The following is a 23,922-nucleotide window of genomic DNA, read 5'->3' on the forward strand; positions in this document are numbered from 1 at the left end:
CTATAGTTTCTATTGAAACATAATTTTTCTCTCTAAAATCACCCTCATTTTATCAAAGATAGCCAAATTAAACTAAATGGTTTGCAAAATGAAATAAACTTGGCCCAATTACTTACATAAGTACAGCAAGAATAGCCATTGATCATATAGGCTCTTTTAAATCTGCTTTGCTGGAACCCTTTATAAGGAATCTCAGATTGGACTTCAAAGGCCTCTCGAGGCCAGGAAAGGCAAGCCAAGGACTTTGTCATCAGCCTTTGTCTGCAATACCTACAGGTTTGGGTGAATTTCTCTCTTCTCGAGGTCCCCCAAAATATTTCGAGGTTTCTTACACCTGCCAGATAAGTGACATTCCTTACTTATCCAGTAAATGCTGCTTGGAACACTAAACATAAGGTGCCAGGCCAATACTTCCATGTGGCTTTATTCCATAAAGTCCAATCTTTGTCTCTCAGAAGCTGTCTTGTCCCATTCCAGTCAAAGCTTTAGTAATATAACCAGTGTTTCCAATTGTGTCCTGCTATAAGGAGAACAGATTCTTATTGAACTTATGCAAATAACTATATTGCCCTGAAAACAATGCTCACTCACTAAGAGTTTCCAAATCCTGGAGCGATCAGGTAGGGAGAAAAAGATAAATGTTTCAATTCTGCTTACAAAGGTATAATATACCAAATTGCCATAAGTCATAGCTATCTCAGGAGAAAAGAGAAAAAGTTTTCCTTCAATCTAAAAAACCAAAATATTTAAAAAATCAGCATATTTCAATTAAAAGTCATAAAAATTGTAATCATCCCCATCAGTTCATCCAGTCCAGTGTGATTGATTCTTGATCTTAATCTCCTGTTAGCAGTTTCATGAAGTCTGCAGTTTCTCTGTCAGAGTTCTGTTATGTCTTACCCAGTTCAGTTTTATAATCTGAAAGTTTATGAGAAACCTGTATCCTAGAGTAAGTGTCAGAGTCCTTTCCATGAATTTTTCTGAAGATGAAACATATTTTGCAAAAGCATCAAACATTAACTGTCTGTAAACAACAAGACCCCAAAATGGCAAGTGACAAAAAAATTTGGTTAATTTTGTGACATATAATACTTTAAAATAATAACCAGAACCAGACTGATAACCAGGACAGATCAGAATTTCAGTAGTGTTATACATTTTTAAAGCACCTATATCATTAACATTTACCCACACAATGTCACCTAAGAAGGTTTATCACTTATTTGACAATGCTTCCCATGTAATTTAACATACCGAATAAGCCTAATAAGTTTAGTATCTTCCTCCTTATAGGAAGAGAGCAAATTTCTTTGAGAAGTTCCAGGGGCCCTCTGAAAATTCTCAAAGAAAAAGTCGAAAGACTTTATTTAAGATATGAATTTTGGGGAGCTTGTCAAAAAAATATCAAAAGGTTTTAAAACACTTGATCAAATAGGAAATAATGCTCACTGCAAAACAATGCTCAGTTATCCATTTAAACAGTCAAGGGCAAACAGAGAGTTAAAATAGTCAAAAAAAAAAAAAAACCTTAATAGAGAGACCTCAGTCCTTTGAACACAGGAAATTATTTTAACAGTTTTTCTGTCTTTTAGGTAGACTCAAAGGTAAAGAAAAGCATTTTATAGCCTCTTTATCAAGTTCAAGAAAATTATCCTTTTAAGAGAAAGAAGACCAAATTTTAATTTTGTACCAGCTTCTGATGTTAAAACTCATTTACTTAATTGGATTTACTTTAATCTCAGCCAACTTGACCGTGCATAAAACTTTTTCCAGAATTCCTCTTCCACAAACCTTCTATAACTTTCTTTTTACATTCAGAATTTGTCTCATGCTTTCCTTTTTTCCTTTCTAGTACTTAGAGACAAATTTATCTTTCTTAACCAACCAAAATATTTCCGTTCTTTGTACCTTCTTCACTATACACATCTTACTTTCTTTGTATACAGAGCTGTTTTCCTTATTAATTTTTAGTAGCTTTAGTTACATATTAGAATTTTTTTTTTAATCCTTTTAGACTCTGACTTTTAAGTAAAAACTAAGTAAGCAGTTATAAACTGTCTTTTATATTAGCATTCTGTAGCTTGGGAAATGTATTTCTTGGCAATTTATTGGCAACATTTTTCATAATTTCTGGAAACATGTTACTTTATAGTACAATCTTTTAATAAAACACAAGACATTGGGCCAGCCCCGTGGCTTAGCGGTTAAGTGTGCGCGCTCCGCTGCTGGTGACCCAGGTTCGGATCCCAGGCGCGCACCCACGCACCGCTTCTCCGGCCATGCTGAGGCCGCGTCCCACATACAGCAACTAGAAGGATGTGCAGCTATGACATACAACTATCTACTGGGGCTTTGGGGGAAAAAATAAATAAAATTATAAAAAAAAAAACAAAACACAAGACATGTTTACTAATAGACCCAAAACACCTTTTAGTTTTTCTCAAATAAACCAAAAGTAGATAAACTTAGATATGTTTAGCAATAATGCTTCAGTATTTTATTTTGTTTGAAAATGACCCAGATACTCAATGAACTTTTATCAAAAACTCTAGTTTTAAGTTACCAAAAGGAATTTTGGAAGCTGTTTTTCCAAAACATAACAGACCAGACCACAAAACATAATTATTGTACCCAAAAACTCTTACTTATTTTTATCTATCTAAATCATTTGTTTCCAACAATTGTCAATCAAGCCAACAAACTTAAACCAGGTTTTATTTACCAAAGATTAATTTATATCATGTTAACTTGAAAGACATTTGGGTTAACTGCATTTAGAAATAATTTTTGTAAGCGCTTACTTCAAGTGAATTGAATAGAACTCTTAATTTTGACCATACCATCTGGAGGTAAAACATCACACATAGGTAACATACATATAGACACACACACAGAGACTGCACAGCTGTTACTGCCATGAATCAGGTACAAGGCTTCCCAATTATGAATCCAAATTTTTGTTTTAAGCCTTTTTTACTAATATTTGTGAAGACACTTGAGATGCTAGATTTTTGGCCAGGCGCGCTCCTGTGGCCGTTTTTTTGCCTTTTTACTTTTTTTGTTTTTTCTTCAGTCTTAGAAATTGGTGATGAGCTAGATAACACTTCCCAGAGAGGGGTGAGGCGATAACCCTTCTTGAGAGAAAGGAACTGGGTGGAATCTAAACTGCCTCTAGAGCTGCTTTTCCAGTCTTAAAAGGATTTTTTTAAGGACATTTGCTCTTAATTTCTCAGAAATTGGGTTGTAACTGAAAAGACATTATAGGTTGATGTACCTGTCCAACTACATCATAAAAGCACAGAGAAGCCACTCAGGTTTTTCCCAAGATGGAGTTTCTGGGGGATATCTGTCAGTTTTTAATATCCCAATATCTACAAGCATTTATGGCTTAACTGTGGACACGAGGTATCCCCAAAAGAGAATGCAAAAAGAGTAGCCCTCACAAGATCCAGAAATTTCACTCCAAAAAAAAAAAAAAACCAGCCCAAGAAAGCCAAGGCCTTCACTGCACAGGCGGCAGTGCACCAACCAATAACACAGATTGAGACAACAAAGGTCCCCGATGGCCTGGGACCCCTCATGACCAAAGAGGTCACAAAGCCAAGTTCTCAAGACATAGAACAAGACAAAAAGAGGGAAAAAAAACCTCATCTTATATGCACGTTAACAGCTTTAGCTATGCTTTGGGTCTCTTGGAGCCAGACTAATACCTAGGGGGGCGATGCCGCAGGGTTGGGGACTGTGTGTGCTTTACAGAGTGCCTTGTCGTCGCACGGACATTTTCTTGAAGTTGGCGGGGGACCTGTGTCATCTACCCCGTTCTATGACCCAACTTACCCTTTCACAGGAGACTTCTGGAGCTGGCAAACGCCCTAATGGCTTTTAACTGCTGGACCCATGCCCACCAATATTGCGGCTCTTTTGGCTTCCAAGATGCCCTGTTAGCAACAGCTTCCACCTTATGCACATACTCCACAGGCGGGGCCCTGCAGCAAAGTCTACTGTGGCCCGCCCAGACAACAGGCTTGTGGAGCTGTCTGCATCTTGCTCTATGGGTTTTCCTTTATGACAAATGACACAAAAAAACAGAAACAAGGGAAAATAGCGACTGTTTCTGGGAGGAGAAGGATCAATAAATCAATGAATGTTCAGTAGCTTCTACTGCTTACCTGTAGCTGAAAGTCACCCAATTCAGGAGAATGCAGCCTAAGGCGTTTCAGGTGGGGATAGAATTAGGGCCTCCCATTGTTTCAGAATTTAGACACGACTGGTCAAAAGTATGTTTATGTTGCAGCTAGAATCAGATTGTGAAAATTTAAAGCATCCCTAAAATCAAGACCCTTACAATGAAGGCCCAGCCAAGGCTTCCTTCAAATAGCCAATGTAATTCCCCTGAGGTGGACGGCAGTTTGGTAGGACTCTTAGCCACAAACAGGAGTACGACCCGCATTTTTGTCTGACTATCTCTGACCGCAGAATGAGGTGCACCCTATTTTCGTCTGACCGTATTTTGGGGTTCCCCCCACAACCTGACAATTATCAAGCCAAGCCTTCAGGACACAAAACAAGCTTGGTAAGATTCTGCTGTTCTCGGTAAGCATTTACACCTTTTGGAAACTTTTGGTGGAAAGGTGGAGCCCTCGACTCTTTCAAGATTAAAGATTAAAGATTTTTCCTTGTTCCTTGGTTTGGAGGCTCAAAAAGAGCCCAAAGTGGCCACTGTAATTTTAAATCATCCCGGGTTATTTTGCCAGCTTTTTACAGTTATCTCCCTTTTAGGGGGGGCGTCTATCAAGGTGGCCGCAACAAACAAGGTCTGATAGTGAGCTAGCGGGAGCAGCTCCCCCAAGAATAATCAAGGGGTCGCTTCTTTCCCTTATGTGTCCCGGCACCCACAAAGGTCAGGTGATTTAAGCTCCGGACAAGCTGCGGCTGCCGATTGCCTCACCATGACCAATGAGGGCCCAGTAAGATATGTTCTTCTGGAGGGGTCCCTATGAGGCCGTTGCACGTCATGGGCAGACACCCCGACACCTCTGTAAAGTCCCCAGTCACCTGGGAGCATCCCGAAGGACAAGAGGGAACAGTGCCTCTTTTCTTCAGAGTCGGAAGACTCTCATAAGATTAGTCTAAAAGGCAGTTTGTTACGGTCACCGAAAAACTCAGTCCCCAAGCAGCCAATTTTAACAACACAGTCCAACATAGACAAACATGACCAGATACAGAAATCCAATCTCTGGGGCTCTAACCCAGGGTACTCTTGGACCCTACCCAAGAGTTCGGGACTCTAACCCGATATTTTTGAGTGCTCCAGCAGCTGTAACCTTTATATTGTCTCCCACTATCCTAGCCTTGGGACTTTAACCCAGCAACCAGATCTCACCAGTGGGGCCTCTAACCCACAATCCTGACCAGATAGTAGACAATTTTAGGCACAGGCGCATTTTAACATGGTCACTCACCCAAATGCAAAAGATGTCTGATCTTGGAGCTCTTTACAGACACAAACTAGACACTGGTTCCTAGATTCTGGGTGAAGTCCTATTCTTCTCACTCTGGCAGGGGCGCCCTATTTACCAGGTGGCCCCCCTTCTCAAAGAGGGGACCCCAGATAGAGGGGAAGGAAAGTTCTCAGCGGTGGACCCCCAAGGTGACTTACTCTACTCCAGATGTGAGCCCGTTGACCCACCAGATGTAGCCATCTCTTCCTACCACATCAGTGTTAGGAGGCAGCCAGCGTCGGCACGGGAGAGCAGGTAGGGCAGATCCCCAGAGACAGCGCCTCAGCGGCTGCTAGGGACTTAGCCAACAGGCTGCCCGTCCGAGGTCGGCTGGCAACGAGCAGGACTTAATGTCCCATCTGGGGTGCCAAATTGTTACCACCCAGCGTGGGGCCTTCTGCTCGCTGCAAGACATGCCAATAGTCAAGAGGCAATGTGGTAGGAGAAAAAGGACGATTATTACAGCTTGCTAGCAAGAGGGAAAATGGCCGACTCATGTCCAAAAGAACCATCTTAAGGGGGCATGAAATCTTACAGCAGTTATATAGGCCATTGTGTTATTGGGGAGGGGGTTAGGAATGTTGACCTTCTGGTGTTACAGACTGGGAGTGCCACACCAGATCTTTTAGTTTTCACTGATGATGGCTATCAGCATAGATTCTCTGTTCGGGGGTCATCACATTCCTGAGGAACTCAAAAAAAAACGAGGTTATCATCTTATCACAGTTGGGAGGTAATGTGCACAAGCAGGGGTCGTAAAATCTACAGAGCAGTTAGAGCTCCTGGAGGGTGCGTATCCAGCTGGGTTGGTTTGTCAGAGGTCATTCAAAGTTACAACAGAGTTTTTTTTTTCTACAATATGGCTTCCCTTATGTCAACCTTGTCTTAAACCGGTATCATTACTATTATATAATACTAATTATAATATAATTATATGTAATATATAATATTATATTAAATATATAATATAATTACTGGATTATATAATTATAATGTAAATCTTACTGTTCTTTATGGTCTAAATCCTTGATTTAGAATCTCAAATAAGAGATATCAAAATTCTATTTTTCAGTCCTAAATTTGCCATCTGATTGTTCATTTGCAATTCAAAAATAATTTCATGAGGGGCCCGCCCGGTGGCGCAAGCGGTTAAGTGCGCACGCTCCGCTTTGGTGGCCTGGGGTTCGCTAGTTCGGATCCCGGGCGCACACCGACGCACCACTTGGCAAGCCATGCTGTGGCGGCGTCCCATATAAAGTGGAGGAAGATGGGCATGGATGTTAGCCCAGGGCCAGTCTTCCTCAGCAAAAAGAGGAGGATTGGCAATTGTTAGCTCAGGGCTGATCTTCCTCACATACACAAAAAAAATTTCATGAGGGGCTGGCCCGGTGGCATAGTGGTTAAGTTTGCATGCTCCACTTTGGTGGCCCCAGGTTCATGGGTTCGGGTCCCAGGCACGGACCTGTATACTGCATATCAAGCCATACTGTGGCAGGGTCCCACATATAAAGTAGAGGAAGATGGGCACAGATGTGAGCCCAGGGCCAGTCTTCCTCAGCAAGAAGAGGAGGATTGGCAACAGATGTTAGCTCAGGGCTAATCTTCCTCACCAATAAATAAATAAATAAATAATTTCATGAGTAAATTAGATTAAGAATGTCAATTTATCTTTGTCTAGTGATTTTATCTAAATTTTTCCTTAATTAAGTAACATTAGATTTGATTTTGATTTTAAAGTACTTGTGTCCTTACCATTATAAAGTATAAATCTCCTTTTACTAGATTTTAATCTTATTTGGAAAGGAAAAAGTATAAAAGATAAATTCCACAGAGAATTATTCAGTATTAAATTTATATTAAAATGTTAATGACATTTCATTATAAAATGATATATTAAAAATTAAAAGTCTGAAAGTCAGATTTTTGACATAAAATTTGACATTATTAGCTTTTTAAGCACAGGTTTCATTTTTAAATTATAGCAGTGTACCAGTGGCCAGTGGAACTTTGGCAAATTCCCTCACTGTTTAGTTTGCTAGGGTGCCATAACAGAGTACCACAGACTGGGTGGCTTAAACAGAAATTTATTTTCTCACAGTCCTGGAGGCTAGGAGTCTGAGATCAAGGTGTCACAGGGTTGGTTTCTTCTGAGGTGTCTCTTGGCTAGTGGATAGTCATCTTTTCCCTGTGTCTTCACATGGTCTTCTCCCTGGACTTGTCTGTGTCTAAATTTCCTCTTCTTATAAGGATACCAGTCATATTGGATTAGCGCCCACCGTAATGACCTCATTTTACCTTAATTACCTCTTTCACAACCCTGTTTCCAAATACAGTCGCATGCTGAGGTACTAGGGGTTAGAACTTTGCAGTGGTTTGAATGTTTGTGTCCCTCCAAAATTCATATGTTGAAACCTAATGCCCAATGTGATGGTATGAGGAGGTAGGACTTTTGGGATGTGCTTAGATCATCAGGATGGCGCTCTGCTGAATAGGTTTGGTGCTCTTATAAAAAGAGACCACAGAGATCCTTCTCCCTTTCTGCCACATGAGGTGACAGCAAAAAGACCAGTCCATGAACCAGGAGGAGGGACTTTAACTAGACGCCGAATCAACTAGCACCTTGATCTTGGACTTCCCAGCCTCCAGAACTGTGAGAAATAATTTTCTGTTGTTAATGAACTACCCAGTCTCTAGTATTTTGTTATGACAGCCTGGACAGACTAAGACAGACTTTATCGTATGAGTGAGGGATACAGCTCATCAGCCCGTAACACTCACTAAGCATCACTTCCCAGCTATTAAGTTTAAACAAATTAGTAGTATAGATTTAACCTCTGGTGAATTTTAGATGTAAATTTGGCTAGATCATTATCAGTTATTTGGTGAACACCCAATTGCATGAGGCTGTACTCAAGTTTAATGTAGCATAGTGGATAGAAGCATTTAAATTGGAATCCTTGCCATGCAGCTTACTGATTATGTGACTTTTGGCAATTTGCTTATGCTTCCTTCTTTAGGTCTTTTCCCTCATCTTGACGATGAGAATAATAATACCTACTTTATTGGGCTATTATAAGGATTAAATGAGATGGATATATTATATAAACTGTTAGTTAATGTCAGCTGCTATTAATAATATTACTATTGTCATCTAAAGGCAGAATGTACTGAATTGGAACTAAGGATGCTAAATAAGCAGAAGCAGATTTGACATTTTAAAAATTTAAAACAATGCCGTTCTTTTCAGAAAATTATTTTTTTGGTTTGGGAAATATAGTTTTTTAAATAAATATAATGTATACATGTAATTTATCTTTTTAAAATGGCAAATTTTCAAAATTTCCAATATGACAAATATTGTAATTTCTAAGAGTATAAAGAGATCACAAGACCAAGAAGCTTGAAAACCACTGATGTAGGGTATATTTTATAAATAAACCATCGTTATTCACACATTCTTCAGTCAATGAGTTTTATATGGTTCCTCCTTTTCTGCTATCACAGTCAGTCCTGCTGTGTACATCCCCATGTGTCCCAGTGTGCACAGATAGGCGAGTTTGCTGAGACAGGGAGTATACCTAGAAGCAGAATTGCTGGGCACATGCAACTTCAATCTTTTATATCAAGTAAAGGTGACAATATGCAGCCTCCAGAAATATTAAAAAAGTACAACTAGCTGGACTTGGACAGAGTGACGGGCAGCTCCACGTGCAAGATACAGAGTACAGCCAGAGAGGTAGGAGGAAAGCGAGGAGAGAGCAGAATCTGAGAACTGTTTTCAGTGAATGTAACTTGGGGAGACAGGTGCACTGGGCCCTGTCTGCCTGCCTTTGTGTCTTCTCTGAAGGCCTCACACCTGCCTTCAGTCCACTTGATGCACTTCTGGGGATTAATGGTGTCAGCAGCCAGCGGGCCTTTTTGGAGCAGCTGGAAACTCAGCTTTTTTGCTTGTTCATCTTTGTAGAGCTTTCTCCTGAAGTCCCCATCATCTAGGTCCTGGGCAACATGGGGTCACCATCTGAATCCCAGAAGTCTTCCTAGTCCTTACTAAGTTTCAGATCACGGGTTCCTCGGGAGAGGCCTGACTGCAGAGGCCCCACTGGCTGGTGCCCATAACATAGCATGCCTTTGAGATGGGGAACCAGTTTGCTTCCTGGCAGGTATTGTGTCTTCAGTCCCATAGGGCTCAGTGAGGGAGCTGAGGCAGTGTCCAGTTTGACCCTTAAGGCTTGTCCCTCCATCAGGGGTTAAGGTTTCTTGAAGATGATAGTTTAGTGTCCATCATCTTTGTATACCCAGCATAGTGCCTATCACAGAGCACATACTCAAATGTATGAGTGAGGGAATGAATTAAGGATTTTTGAATATACCAAGGCCATTTAACTATTCTGTCAGAACTGCTTTTATACAAACTGGTGAGAAACATAAGTTGTTTTTTTTTCCCTCTCCACCGCAGCGTTTGATTCAGCTTTTTAAAGCATTAGTAATGCAGAATTATGGCATATATTTAACACCATGACATTTTCATAATAGATACTTTTTTTTTCTCTTTTCTGGTGCCAAGTGTCTATTCAAAAGTCTTGGCCTGCTATGTTAAGCAAGATGCAGTCAATTTGGACTATCTGAAAGTGAGCATTCTCTAAAATGCAACGTGAACATGTATTTTGGGGAGAGGCAGCCAAGATCTAATATATGATTAACTTGTAAAAAAGAAATTCTCTTGCTCTATAAGAACTTAATCTACTTAAAGAAAGCATGTTTCTCAAGCATGCTTCTTTTTTATAAACCACCTTATGAGCTTTTTTCAGCCTCTGTTTAAAAAAAACTTGCTGTATTCTGAATTTAGTAATTTCCATATGATGCAGGGTTTCTTTAAGGACACAAATTTAAAGAAAAAAGGTTTCAGATTGTCTCAGGTTGTGTCAGTTGTCCCACAAATTGTCTCAGAACTCTCCCTCACTAGCAATCAGATAGGAAGTTACTAGGACATCATTAAAGACAATTCATTTCCTGGTTTTTGGTATGTGTTGTAAATCTATGGAAAATACTGCTTAGAAATAGTACCGTGCACGTTTGAAATTATTATGTGAAAATGGTAAGAGCTACCATTTGTTGAAGCCTTATCGCCTACCTGGGATCAGTTAGGTTGTATCAGCTGTGGGTGAGGAAACCCAGGCTCTGAGATGGTAATTACTCTCCTCACTCACAAGGACGTGTCGGCACCAAAAATAGGACACAGACCTGTCTGGTTCCAAAGCCTGTGCTGTCAGGAGCAGATGTAAAATAATCATGAAAGAACTGGTGGTGTTTGTGACCAGTGTGACCATCACCTAAGACAACTGCCCTAGGCTTAGCGTTGTGTCTGGTATGCATTAAGTGATCAGCCAGGCAAACATCGGTTAAACTGAATTAGTCTGATCATTTTACCCAAGTCCAAACTTGTCTTTGGGATGGCAAAGGGGTTTTTGTTTTTGGTAACAACTTTGAGGTAAAACTGACATAAAGTGCACATATTTAAAGTGTGCAGTGTGATAAGTTTTGACATACGTATACATCCTTGAAACCACCCCTGGAATGGGAAAATTTAAGGGCTGCAAAGCAAGATAATCTCATTTCGGCTTCTAGAAAAACGCGTGATCCGGGATCATGCAGTCCCGGGAAATCCGTGAGTGCTGCGAACGGGGAGGCGGCCGTGAGATCTCAGGGGCTCCGCGCTCCCCACCTGCCAGGCAGGGGCACCTGGCCAGCATCACTCCTGGGTTGGGGTCTCGGGGCCACCCCACCCACGCCCGGCACGCGGCCTAGCTGGCGCCCGAGCGTCCATCCGCATTCTCCGCATGCTCCAACTCCGACTTCGGAACCCACGTGGGAGAGCCACGCACCGGGGCCGCGCTCGCCTTGGGGGCAGAAACCGCGCGTGCGCTGGACCCGGAGGACCCGCCTCTCCTCTGGGGGCTCCCGGCGTGCAGCGCGCCCGCCGGGGGCGGGGCAGTAGAGGGCTGCCCGGAAGGTGGAAGTGCGCGGCTTCCGGTCGGCGTGCCCCGCGTGCGTCGGTGAGCCGGGCTGTCTGAGGTGGGTTCTGTGCCTCCGGGTGTGGTGGGCGTGGGGCCCGGGGCTCGACCCGGCCGCCGCTGGAGAGGCTCGTCTCCAGCGTCGTCCGTCTCTGGGCGAGCGTGCGCCCGGCCCGAGGGCGAGGTCCCTGCGCGGTGCGAGCGGAGGCCGCTCTGGTCATTGCGCCCGGTCAGCGCGGCCCTCGGGTTGGTTTACCGCCGCCTCCGTCCCTGCCCCTCGCGGGCTGGGGTTGTGCGGACGGGGGGACAGAGTGAGTGTGACTGCTGGTCCTCCATCCCGCAAACGTTGATGCAGCCTCCTGTGTGCAGAGCGCTGTGCGCTGGGGCCCCGCGGTGACCGCGACCTGCGCAGCCCTCCTCCGTGGAGCCCCCGGCCAGGGATGACGGAATAGCCTCAGCAATCTCAGACTGTAACGCGTGTTAGAAAGGAAAGGAGAGGCTGGTGTGGTGGAGACTAGAAAGGGGCGCGTACGGGGTCAGAGACGCCCTGTCCGAGGTCCTGGGGTGGTGGAGCAAGCCTCGCGGAGATCACTTCCCAGACAGGAACGGCAGCCGTACAGGTACTGAGTGGACACAGTTGGGACTTTATTCTTTTTCCATGTCTTAATGATTTATTTAACTGCTTTATTGACGTATAATTAACACAAACTGCACACGTTTAAAGTGTGTAACGTGAGTTTTGATATATGTATACAGACGTAAATATCTCAGCACAGTCAAGATGATGTAAATCACTGCCAAAAGTTTCCCTTTAAACTCGATAATCCCTGTAATCGTTTTATTCCCACCCCTCATCACGTGCCTGCACTGTCCCAAAGTTGTCATTGGTTGGAGTTGTTTCAGATGTAATTGGTATTTGGGGATGGGGTGGAGCATAAAATGAGATAGAGTTGAAGGAGGTAGAGGCCAGGTCACAACCTGGTAGATCTTGAATGTAGGAGGTGGGAAATCGTTAAAGAATTCCAAGAAAGGCACTGATACGCTGTAAGTTTTTAAAAGCTCACACTAACCACATTATGGAAGATTTAGGGCTGAGGCTGAGTGGTGGAGAGAAAGCAAGAGTGGAAATAAACAAGTTTAAAATAGCTAGATTAACTTGAAGGGGTGGATAAGAGGAAGATTGGGCTGGGGTGTTGTATAGGTTTGGAGGAAATCAAGATTCAGTTAAAAGAGATATTTATAAAAACATTTTTAAATTTGTCAATTGTTGGATAAATGTAAGGTGATGATGCTGTTTGCATTTTGGGGGAAATTAAATTTCTGCATCCTTTTTTTTTTATGAGGAGGACCAGCCCTGAGCTAACATCCAATGCCAGTCCTCCTCTTTTTTTTTTGCTGAGGAAGACTGGCCCTGGGCTAACATCTGTGCCCATCTTCCTCTACTTTATATGGGACGCCACCCTGAGCGTGGCCTGACAAGCAGTGCGTCGGTGCGCCCCGGGGATCTGAACCTGCGAAACCCGGGCCGCCGCAGAGGAGCTCGCGCACTTAACCACTTGCGCCACAGGGCTGGCCCCAGATTTTTGCATCTTGTATGGAAACTCCAGGAGCTTTCAGAATTGGCTTGACTTGTAGTTCGCCGGTGACCGGGGGCTTGATTTGGTGTTCTTAATTGTTATTGAATGGCTGCATGTGCTGTGTTGATCCTCACAGAATTTGCACAGTATGCCATCATAAATTGTGAAGAGTTTTACCTTCCATTTGTTCGTGTTTTGTAGAGATACCTTTTGACTTGGTTTTTTAAGGATTTGCTTTTTTTTTTTTATAGTGAATATTTGCTTTTGAATATGTATTTTTGTTAACTTTCCAGGTAAAATATGGCTAAAAGCTTACGGAGTAAGTGGAAAAGGAAGATGCGTGCTGAAAAGAGAAAAAAGAATGCCCCGAAGGAGCTCAGCCGACTTAAAAGTATTCTTAAAGTCAACAGTGATGTTTTAATGAAAGACGTTCAAGAGGTGGCGACTGTCGTGGCACCCAGGCAGCGTCAAGAGAAAACCCAGTGTGTGGTGAACGACGAAAACGGTGAGTTTATGTGTTTTGCTTTTTTTAAAAAAATAATTGAATTTCCTTTTGTGACTCTGTCCCTTTGTGACTGTCCTCCACTTGTTCCCACACGTGTTTCCCCACAACCCTCCTGCGGTGCCCACATCATTCTCTGAAGACTTATAGTGCTACTACACGGTCTATGCTGAACCACTTGAAAGCCGCTTCATGTGAATGGGCATGTTTTGGATTATTCAGAGTGGGCCTTTGGTGCTTATACAGTAGCCTACGTGTCTCAGAAACAGACATACAGGAGTAGACAAATCTAGACACCCCCGTTGGAAGGGTACACAATTTATTCAGGGACTACACAGGATGGAAGGAGGTCTTTCTTCATTTTACCCTTTGCAAGATCTAGTTCCCATTCTAAGAGTCCTGCGCCCTTATATTATTATCCTGAAAATCACAATTTCTCTGTATTTGATTTGGACAGATTCTAGGTACCTCTGTCTCTTAATCATAGTCTAAAGTTGGAGGCTGTATGTAATACTAGTTTCAGCATGGGAAAAAACTCACTGGTTTTCACATTCTAATACACCTCTTGGCAGCAAGCTGAATGAAGCACTCACAATAGCCAGGCTCTTAAAATAAAAGTATATTTATGTGGTGTCCAGTGGCCAAGGAGGAGAGCAGTATTCCTCAACCTTCCAATCCTAGAAGTTTCCTTTCCCATTCTTCAAAACAGTCCTTTCCTATTTTCTCTTCCCATTCTACCCCTCTCCCATCCGCTACGAATAAAAATTACAAAAAGCTGTTTGCTTTAACTTCTTTGAAAAATAAGGGCAATCCACAGAAATACCCTCATCTTCTCACTATCCAAGTCTATAGGAATTTGAATATACAGTCAGCCCTTGGTAATCGCAGGTTCGCCATCCTCGGGTTCAACCAACCGCAGATGGAAAGGCCTATGATGGTTGGGTCTGTACTGAACGTGTACAGACCTTTTTTTCTTGTCATTATTCCCTAGACAATACAGTATGACAACTATTTACACAGCATTTACATTGTATTAGGTATTATAAGTCATGTAGAGATGAATTAAACTATACAGGGGGATGTGCATAGGTTATATGCAAATACTACCCCATTTTGTGTAAGAGACTTGAGCATCTGCAAATTTTGGTATCCGAGGGGGTCCTGGAACCAGTCCCCCAGATACCAAGGGAGGACTGTATAGTCTGTTCTCTCATTAATGCTCTCTCAAAGGCCATTTTCTCCACCTGTGTTCTACATTCTCAAGAGCTGTACTCCTGCATCCCTCTTAGTACTCTCTTCTCCACTGGGTCATTCACAGCAGCATAAATGTGTCTGGGATGTCCTATCTCAAAAAGAAAGGAAGAAGAATCCCACCCTTGATCTCATATTTCCCCCGATCTGCTGCTTTATTTCAGCTGTCCTCCGTGAAACTTCTTAACCCTTGCTGTGACTGTTTCCTCACATGCACACCACCCCTGCCTGTTGGCTCTTGCCCTTGAGGTAAAACTCACATAAAATAAAATTAACCACTTTAAAGTGTACAGTTCAGTAGCATTTAGTACATTCGTGGTGTTGTCCAAACATCACCTCTATTTCCAAAACATTTTCATCACCCTAAAAGGAAACCCTGTACCCGTTAAGGGTTCTCTCGCTCTTCATCTGTCCTCCCAGCATCTGGCAATCACTAATGTGCTTTCTGTCTCGGTGGATTTACCTATTCTGGATGTTTCACATAAATGGAATCTTACGATACGTGGCCTTTTGTGTCTGAGTCTTTTCACCGAGCATAATGTTTTTGAGGTTCATCCACATTACAGCATGTATCAGTACTTTTCTCCTTTTTAAAGCTGAACAGTAGCCCATTTTATGTATTTATCCGTTCATTGGTTGGTGGAAATTTGGGTTGCTTCCACCTTGTGGTTCTTGTGAATAGTGCTGCTGTGAACATTTGTGTACAAGTTTTTGTTTGAATGCCTGTTTTCAGTATTGTGGGGTGTATACTTATCTGTGGAATTGCTGGGTCATATGAGAATGCTGTGTTTACTCTTGTTTGTATCACTTACCATTCTGCTTTCCCACCAGCAGTGTACAAGGGTTCCAGTTTTTTTCACATCCTCACCAGTAGTTGTTGTTTTCCATTTTTTGATTATTGCCCCATCCTAGTGGGTGTGAAGTGGTATCTCATTATGGTTTTGATTTGCATTTCCCCAGTGACTGGTGATGTTGAGCATCTTTTTGTATGCTTGTTGGCCATTCGTATATCATCTTTGGAGAAAGATCTGTTCAAGTCCTTTGCCCATTTTTTAATTGGATTGTTTATCTTTCTGTTTTTGAGCTGTAGGAGTTTTTTATTTATTCTGGATACTGGATGCCCATTCACTCTTGAGTCTCTTGGATTTATCCTCTTAATTTTCTTTTCTCTCTGTTTTCTATTTATTTTCTTTTGTTATACTTTCTGATTTTCTCAACTTTATCATCTAGTTGTGTTGTTTAGTTTTGCTGTCATATTTTTAATTTCCAAAAGTTTTTTTTCTTTTATTGTTCCTTTTTTATAGACTGAGGTTCTTAATGGATATATATTCTCTGATCTCCCTAAGGGTATTAATTACAATTTGTTTTAGACGTTTTAATCTACTTGATGCATTGTCTTCTTTCCTCTTGGGTTCTCCTCCTCCTTTCCATTGCTTTATTTTTGTTTCTCTCTTTATTGTTAGAGGCTTTTCTCCAGTGTCTGGTGATCAGTGGTGGTTGTTAAGGCACTAGAATGGTGATTGGAAGCTTAGGGGGGAGGGGACACGGTGTGGGGAGGGCTGATCAATGCTAGACTTGTAGAATGACTGGATTGGTCCCAGGGGGTTTTGTTGTGGGAGAGCTCCTACAGCAGAACCTGTTAGGTCTTTTGTCTTCTCTCATCATCCTCGGAGAGGACTTCTCTCATCTCCGGCCTGGGGGAATGTCTGGCTGCCCAGATGTTTGCAGTATTTCAGGAGCTAAGTGGGGATGGAACTGAGGGTGGGGGAGTCGCCCCATTTAGTCATCTACCTATTTTCAGTATGGTTCCTCATCTCTACCTTCAACTTCATGTTTCTCCTCTTTCTACTCCTTCAAGTACCCACCCAGGTTCTTAAGTCACAAACCTAGTAGTTATCCTTGATCGCTCTTTCCTTTATCCCCACATCTGAGTCATTAGCACATCTTCTTGAGTATCTCTAAAATACGTCAGGAATCGATCCATTTTCCTCCGGCTCTTATGCTTTCACCGTAAATGACCGCCATCTCTTGCCTGAACCACGAGATTAGCCTTTTCACTTCTCTCTCCAGCTCTTGTTCCTTTCTCATTCATTTTTGACCTATCAACCAGGGTGATCTTTTTAGAATATAAATCAGATGATGTCAGTCTTATGCTTAAAATACCTCATTGTCTCTCCATGTGCTCACCAGAGTCTACCAGGTCCCACTTAGTCTGTTTCCAGTACCTCTTCAAAAAGCTGCTTACCACAGGCTGAAGTTTGCTTTGTTCTTCTCCCTCAACAGAACATTGTAAACTCCATGAGAGCAAGAAGCTTATTTGGACCACTATATCCCTAGAACCTAGAACAGCACCTAAAATAATCATTCAACATGTGGTTATTGCATGGCTGATATATACCACATAGGTACCAGGCACTGTTCTAGGTATAGGCACACCTCAGAGATAGTGTGGGTTTGGTTCCAGACCACTGCTGTAAAGCAAATATTGAAATAAAGTGAGTCCCACAAATTTTCTGGTTCCCCAGTGCATATAAAAGTTATGTTTAGGGGCTGGCCCCGTGGCCTAGTGGTTTGAGTTCAGCATGCTCTGCTTCAGCGGCCTGGAGTCACGGGTTCGGATGCCAGGCCTGTACTTACACCACTTGTCAGCCATGCTGTGGCGGCTGCATGTAAAATAGAGGAAGACTGGCACAGATGTTAGCTCAGGGCAAATCTTCCTCAAGCAAAAAGAGAAAGATTGGCAACCAGTGTTAGTTCGACAAATCTTCCTCCAGGAGGAAAAAAAGTTTTCATTATATTGTAGTCTGTTAAGTGTGCAGTAGCGTTATGTTTGTAAAAAAAAAAAAACCAATGTATATACCTTAATTAAAAAACATTTATTGCTAAAAAATGCTAATCATCGTCAGCCTTCAGCAAGTTGTAATCTTTTTGCTGCTGGAGGGCGTTGTTTTTAAAACGCAGTAAAGCAAAGCACAGTAAAATGAAGTATACCTCTACTTTGGAAATGATGAATATCAGAGAAATAGCCTCTATCCTGATGGGATTTACATTGTATTTCGAGGAGACAGAAAGTAAACCAGATAAATGACTACTGTAATGTCAGGTAGCAGAGATCATGGAGGACCTTGTATACCCTGGAAAGTTCCCAAGGAGGGACATTCTGCACCGTAGGTAAGGTTGGTGATGGATGCACCACCGCGTGGTTGCCCTGAGCTTCCTGCCAAGTCTCCTGTAGTAGAACTGGATCTGTGGGTGTCACCTGGATGGAAAAGTGTGGCAGCCCTAGGATACATCCAGGTCTTTCTTCTGTCGTCTGCCCATCTCTGTCATCACAAGCCTGCTGCTCACTGCGCCACCTCTTCCAAGTTCACTGCACTGGAAGTGGCCATCATTCCTTGTCAGCTCATTTACTTCCAAGGCCTGTCCATTAGAAGTGTGGGTGCACTTCTTAATGGCTCGACTATTTTGTGTAGCTCAAGAAAGGACTTAATTTGAGAAGTGTTCTTATAACCCATGTGTGCTCGGAACCGTACACTTATCCCTGATGCAGTAACTCAAAGCCATACATCCTGTTTCCTGTGTAACCTTTACTGTTCCAGGGCCATCATGACAACATTCGTTAGAAAGTTTCTCAGTGACCAGATAGATGATGTCTCTAGTTCCTCACACATATCTTTTATGGTTGTAGTAATACACGGCAGCATGTGTGTGATTCTGTTGAATGTGCTGGGGGGGGATCTCAGTGTTAGTCGAAGAGTGTTCCACAAATAAGGGATTGTTTTCTTTTGTAGGTTCAGACCACTTTTGGTTCTGATGATCTCATTGCATTAATGCACTTTTTCACAGGGTTGTTTTTTCATTCGTGAGTATTGATAGTTTTTTTCATTTTTTATTCAGATGACATGAAAATGGAGACTGATACTAAGAGAAACAAAAAGACTCTTCTAGACCAGCATGGACAGTACCCCATATGGATGAACCAGCGGCAGAGGAAACGGCTGAAGGCAAAGCGAGAGAAAGGGAGGGGGAAAAGCAAAGCGAAGGCTGCGAAGGGGCTGGCCTGGTAGACTCTTAAGAACTTGGAAAATGCCCCATGGGGGCAGATTTTTTTTTTTTGTGAGGAAGATCAGCCCTGAGCTAACATCCCTGCTAATCCTCCTCTTTTTGCTGAGGAAGACGGGCTCTGAGCTAACATCTATGGGGGCAGATCTTTGATTAGAATGTCTAGGTTGATTTCAGCTTCTACCGAATGAAAACTTTGTTTCCATATTTTAACTTGGCCTTTTCTTCAATTCAGACCCAACACAATGCCTCAGATTTGTTTTGGGAGCTTGAATAAAATATTTTCGGTGATGAATGAAAATTATACTGATGATTTAATTGGATGCTGTCTAGTATGGAGGGATTATCAGACATCAGAATTCTACCAAGTATTAACGTGGTTGTAATTGTTCTTAGTAAAGATAAATGATACTATTCTGACGAATTTGAGCTAACTCTTATTTAAAGAAAACTATTATGTAATGTTTTAAAATATAATGTTAGTGGATCTTATAAGCAATACTTGTTTGGAGTTTCTATTTTGTATAATTCAGAATAAAAGATATTTTGTGTGTAGATCTTGAAGATCTTTTCTTTCATAAATACTTTGTTTTCCAGTAGTAGAGAAGACTAATTCTTCAGTTAACTTTTTAAAAAAATCTTAAATTTTTGATAGAATATTAACATGTACAAATCAGGGTGCTCCATGTTTTTAGAAGATTACAACATCCTGGGAACTAGTTTAATGTTCTTCAGTTTTTGTTTTTTGGGTTTCTTTTTGTGAGGAAGATTAGTCCTGAGCTAACGTCCTTTGCCAATCCTCCTCTTTTTGCTGAGGAAGACTGGCCCTGGGATAACATCTGTGCCCATCTTCCTCTACTTTATATAAGATGCCGCCACAGCATGGCTTGATAAGTGGTGTGTTGGTCCGAGCCCGGGATCCGAATCTGCGAACCCTTGGGCCAGCGAAGCGGAGCGTGAGAACTCAACAACTACGCCATCGGGCCAGCCCCTGTTCTTCAGTTTTTATATTATGTAGCCTAACATAATGCAGTATTTCCCAGAGTATGTTCCTCAGAATCAGTTTTTCCAGGTGCATGGTGAAAACATATATTTTGTGGTCACTTCAATTTGGGAAATGCCACATACTTGAAGATTCACAAAAAGTATTAGCTTAGTGTAGTCTTATAGAGATCAAGCAATAAAGAAACCTGTTTAACTTTGACTCTTTGAAACTAGTATTCTGAGGAACAGAATATACTGTTGGAAATGCTGGTATAATGAAATGATTTGAGTCAAATAACAGTTTACTAATTTCACTCTAAGTTTACTTTTAGTTAAGCAGTCTAAACTTAGCTTTCCCTCTGAAAATTCACTATAATCATATCAGCCACCATAATGTCACTGGAGCAACAAATCGTTATTGAGGGCTTACTGTGTGCCAAGGGCTCTCCAGGTGCTAGGACAGAAGGAACAAGACAGGTGTCTGTCCTCATGGACATCTGCTCAAAGGAGACTGTAACTGCAGAGGAGAACCAAGTCAAAGTGAGAACTGGGAGAATTAGGTCACGAATTTTTTGCCAGGCACGCTGCTAGGTTGGGGCACAATATAGAGATAAATAGGACATGACCCAAATCATTTAGGAGATTTGAACCTATACAATTTAATGCCAGTAAAATATTAAAATTATTTTATCTCATAGGCTTTCCTCAACTTACTCAGTGGTTAGTTTACTGAGGAGTTAGTGGATTTGTAAATCTTTGAAATTTTCCTGAAAGAAGCTAATAGAAGATGTGAGTTTGAAAAATAAATGTCATTCATGGCCTTTTGGTATAATTATAAACAACAACTAGAATTTGTGAGGAAAAAATAAATACATAAAGATTTATTCATAAAGTAAAAAGTTGCTAACATTGTCCAGTTAAGCCACTGACAAAAACAGCCTAAAAACACTAGCTAAATTGTTCACCTTTTTTTTCCATCCTAGGAATTGTCTTCATGGGCAATGTTACACACTTGGTGCTTGTTGAAATTTTGGCAGCAGTGTCAGGTATTTTTAAACTGGATTTTCTTTAAGTTGAAGTGAGAGGCCAGTGCCAGGGATATGTTCACGTTTTCTGTGGCTAATAACCTCCAATTTGACTCTATTACTAGTGGCTTTGAGCTTTCATCCAGGGCCTCAATGATGTTAGATGTTCACTTAAGTTTGTCCAGTCAGGATTTAACTTAAAAGTTAACAAAATCAAAAACACCACTACCAAAAAGCTTATTTGGGAAACATGTTCTCAAGTGCCCTATGGCCTCTGGAAAGGTGGCTATTAAAGAGAAATTGTCACACTAGGTTGTGAGTGGGTCCTTTGAGGCACTGAGTTCCTGAACTGCACTGTCAGCGAGATTCTTCCCACCTCCACATTTTGGCAGGAAACTTAGACTGGCATTCTGTAATATTGTGACTTATAAGAAATACATATGGGGCCGGCCCCGTGGCTTAGCGGTTAAGTGCGCGCGCTCTGCTGCTGGTGGCCCGGATTCGGATCCCGGGTGCGCACCGACCCACTGCTTGTCGGGCCATGCTGAGGCCGCGTCCCACATACAGCAGCTAGAAGGATGTGCAACTGACATACAACTATCTACTGGGGCTTTGGGGGAAAAATAAAATAAAATTATAAAAAAAAAAAAGAAATACATGTAATTGGTCACTCAGATGACTGAAATATATTTCTCATATATATTTGGTCTTCGTCCAGTTTCTGACTCACAGCTCCCAAAACCCTTGGAATTTCCCAAGTGTTGAGAGTGATAAAGGTGTCTTTTGGTGTGTTAAGCACCTAAGGATGGGGACTGGCTGCCCACGAAGCCAACCATGTGATCAGAGGACTGGAAATTTCAGTTCCACCGCCTGGTTTCTGGGGAGAGGAGGGGGGCTGGAGGTTGAGTCAGTTGCCAGTGGCCAATAACTTAGTCAGTCATGACTATGTAACGAAGCCTCCATAAAAACCCAAAAGGATGGCTCGTCAACCCTTTTCTCGAGAGCTTCCACATTGGGGAACCAGAGCTTCATGTGCCACTGTGCCAGGCCCCAACCTCCATGAGGACAGAAGCTCCTTTGTTTGGGGACCTTGCCCTATGTATCTCTTCATCTGCTGTTGATTCCTATCCTTTATTATGCTTTGTAATAAGTCGGTAATCTAGTGAGTGAATGGGTTTTCTTGAGTTCTGTGAGCCATTCTAACAAATTAATGGAAACTGAGGAGGGGGTTGTGGGAACCTCTGATTTATAGCCTGTCGGTCAGAAGTACAGGTGATAACCTGGGCTTGCGGCTGGTGCCTGTAATGGAGGGCCGTCTTGAGGGCCTAGCCCTTTACCCGTGGAATCTGATTCTATCTCCAGGTAGATAGTGTCAGAAGTGAGTTGAATTCTTGAACACCCTGCTGGCGTTCAGAACCGCTTGTTGGTGTGGAGGAGCCACACACACGCTCATTGGAATTGGGTACAGGAGCCCTTTCCACATTCCAAAATGAGTGCAGGGGTATGGTCACTTCTCTGTTGCTTTATTCCTAAAGATTATAAATTGAGAACTATAACATAGTCCTTTAATCTTTTAAGTGATTAGCCTCTTTTTAAAAATTTGTCATCTTTTTATTTGACTCTGATGTTTTCCAGAGAATTGCTGTAAAACCACCAGATGGAGCTCAAGCTAAGCATGAAGTCATTTTTGGAATTAGATCGAGTGGGCTAACTCACATTAGGAATTGAATGTAACACTTTATTTTTGTTTTTTAAGAAATTAAATCTAAAATTAAAGTGTCATTTAAGGACAATCAAAATTGCTTTCATTTATTGATTGTATGTCAGGCCTTGGTCTAAATTACTTAATCCTAAACTCTTCAATCAAAGTATTAACTCATTTAATCCACCTAGCAATCCAATGAATTTGATACTAATATCTCTTTTTACACGTCGGGAAACTGAGGCACACAGGCCATATAGCTAAAACTGGGAGAGCTGGGATTCAAATTCAGGCAGTCAGGCTCCAGAGCCTCTCATTCTGCCTCTCAAGGATATGCAAACTCTTGCTAAGAGAGAAAGGTAATTTTAGAGTAGAAGACCTATTTTTGGTTCAATCAGTGATGCAGGCTTAGGGCCAGGTAAAGAGCAGTTTTCAGGAGAGAAATGATTTGTAGACCCCTTCTCAAATCTCTGGGCCTGAACCAGATGAGAGTTCCCAGGTAGGACTCCCCGTAGGATGGGCCGACCCACACCTAAAGGTGTGGCCCACCATCATTAGTAGCCCAAGCTACTAATCAGAGAAAACATGGGAACTGCAGTTGAAGCTCTGGGGTAGAATCAAGTAGTGGTTTTGACCACATCTTTTTTTCTGATGTCACATTGATGTGGATACATTTTTCTCCCCACTAGTTCACATGCTGCCTAGAATAAATGTGCAGCAGAATATATTTACTTATTAGGAAATTTGGATATTTTCAAAATTTGGACCTATATTATCTGGGATATGATTTTAGGAGTTAGAGGAGTAAAAAGAACCGACTATAAATGACTTGATTTAAATATCCGAAATGGGTTATTGGTGACAGTGGTGGGTAGTGGTGTGTAGTTCAGTGAAGCACTAGCCACAAAATAAAATAAATGGGAGGGGGGCCAACTCGGTGGCGTAGTGGTTAAGTTGGTGCACTCTGCTTCGGCAGCCCAGAGTTTGCAGGTTGAGATCCCGGGCATGGACCTATGCACTGCTCATCAAGCCATGCTGTGGCAGGCGTCCCACATATAAAATAGAGGAAGATGGGCACACATGTTAGCTCAGGGCCAATTTTCCTCACACACAAAAAATAAATAAATGGGAGGAATCTAAAGAGACCTCAAGGCACCCCCACATTTATAAATACTACAGTTGAGATGCAGATGTTGGGCTGTTGGCTAAGCTTACTAGCTAAGTGACTAACTCCTGATGCCACCTGGTAGAGTGATTCAAATTCATGCTAGGGACAAATATAATTATTTTTCCTTGTATTTGTCAGC

At 42.0% G+C, this 23,922-nt stretch overlaps 1 protein-coding gene across 2 annotated transcripts; it reads left to right on the plus strand.

Annotated features, from left to right (window-relative positions):
* The first annotated feature begins 11,510 nt into the window (after nucleotides 1–11,510).
* LLPH (LLP homolog, long-term synaptic facilitation factor) lies at nucleotides 11,511–18,952 on the plus strand. 2 transcript variants are annotated; one of them, XM_058557705.1, is made up of 3 exons: nucleotides 11,511–11,573; nucleotides 13,383–13,594; nucleotides 18,740–18,952. In XM_058557705.1, the coding sequence occupies exons 2-3, from the start codon at nucleotides 13,390–13,392 to the stop codon at nucleotides 18,907–18,909; spliced, it is 375 nt and encodes a 124-aa protein (XP_058413688.1). In that variant the 5' UTR covers nucleotides 11,511–11,573; nucleotides 13,383–13,389; the 3' UTR covers nucleotides 18,910–18,952. The 2 variants fall into 2 exon arrangements, with proteins under 2 accessions (XP_058413688.1, XP_058413687.1); XM_058557704.1 differs by lacking the exon at nucleotides 11,511–11,573 and adding an exon at nucleotides 11,632–12,132.
* Nucleotides 18,953–23,922: the final 4,970 nt, after the last annotated feature.

This window comes from Diceros bicornis, chromosome 17 (genome assembly GCF_020826845.1).
Source record: "Diceros bicornis minor isolate mBicDic1 chromosome 17, mDicBic1.mat.cur, whole genome shotgun sequence".
NCBI classification, from domain to species: domain Eukaryota; kingdom Metazoa; phylum Chordata; class Mammalia; order Perissodactyla; family Rhinocerotidae; genus Diceros; species Diceros bicornis.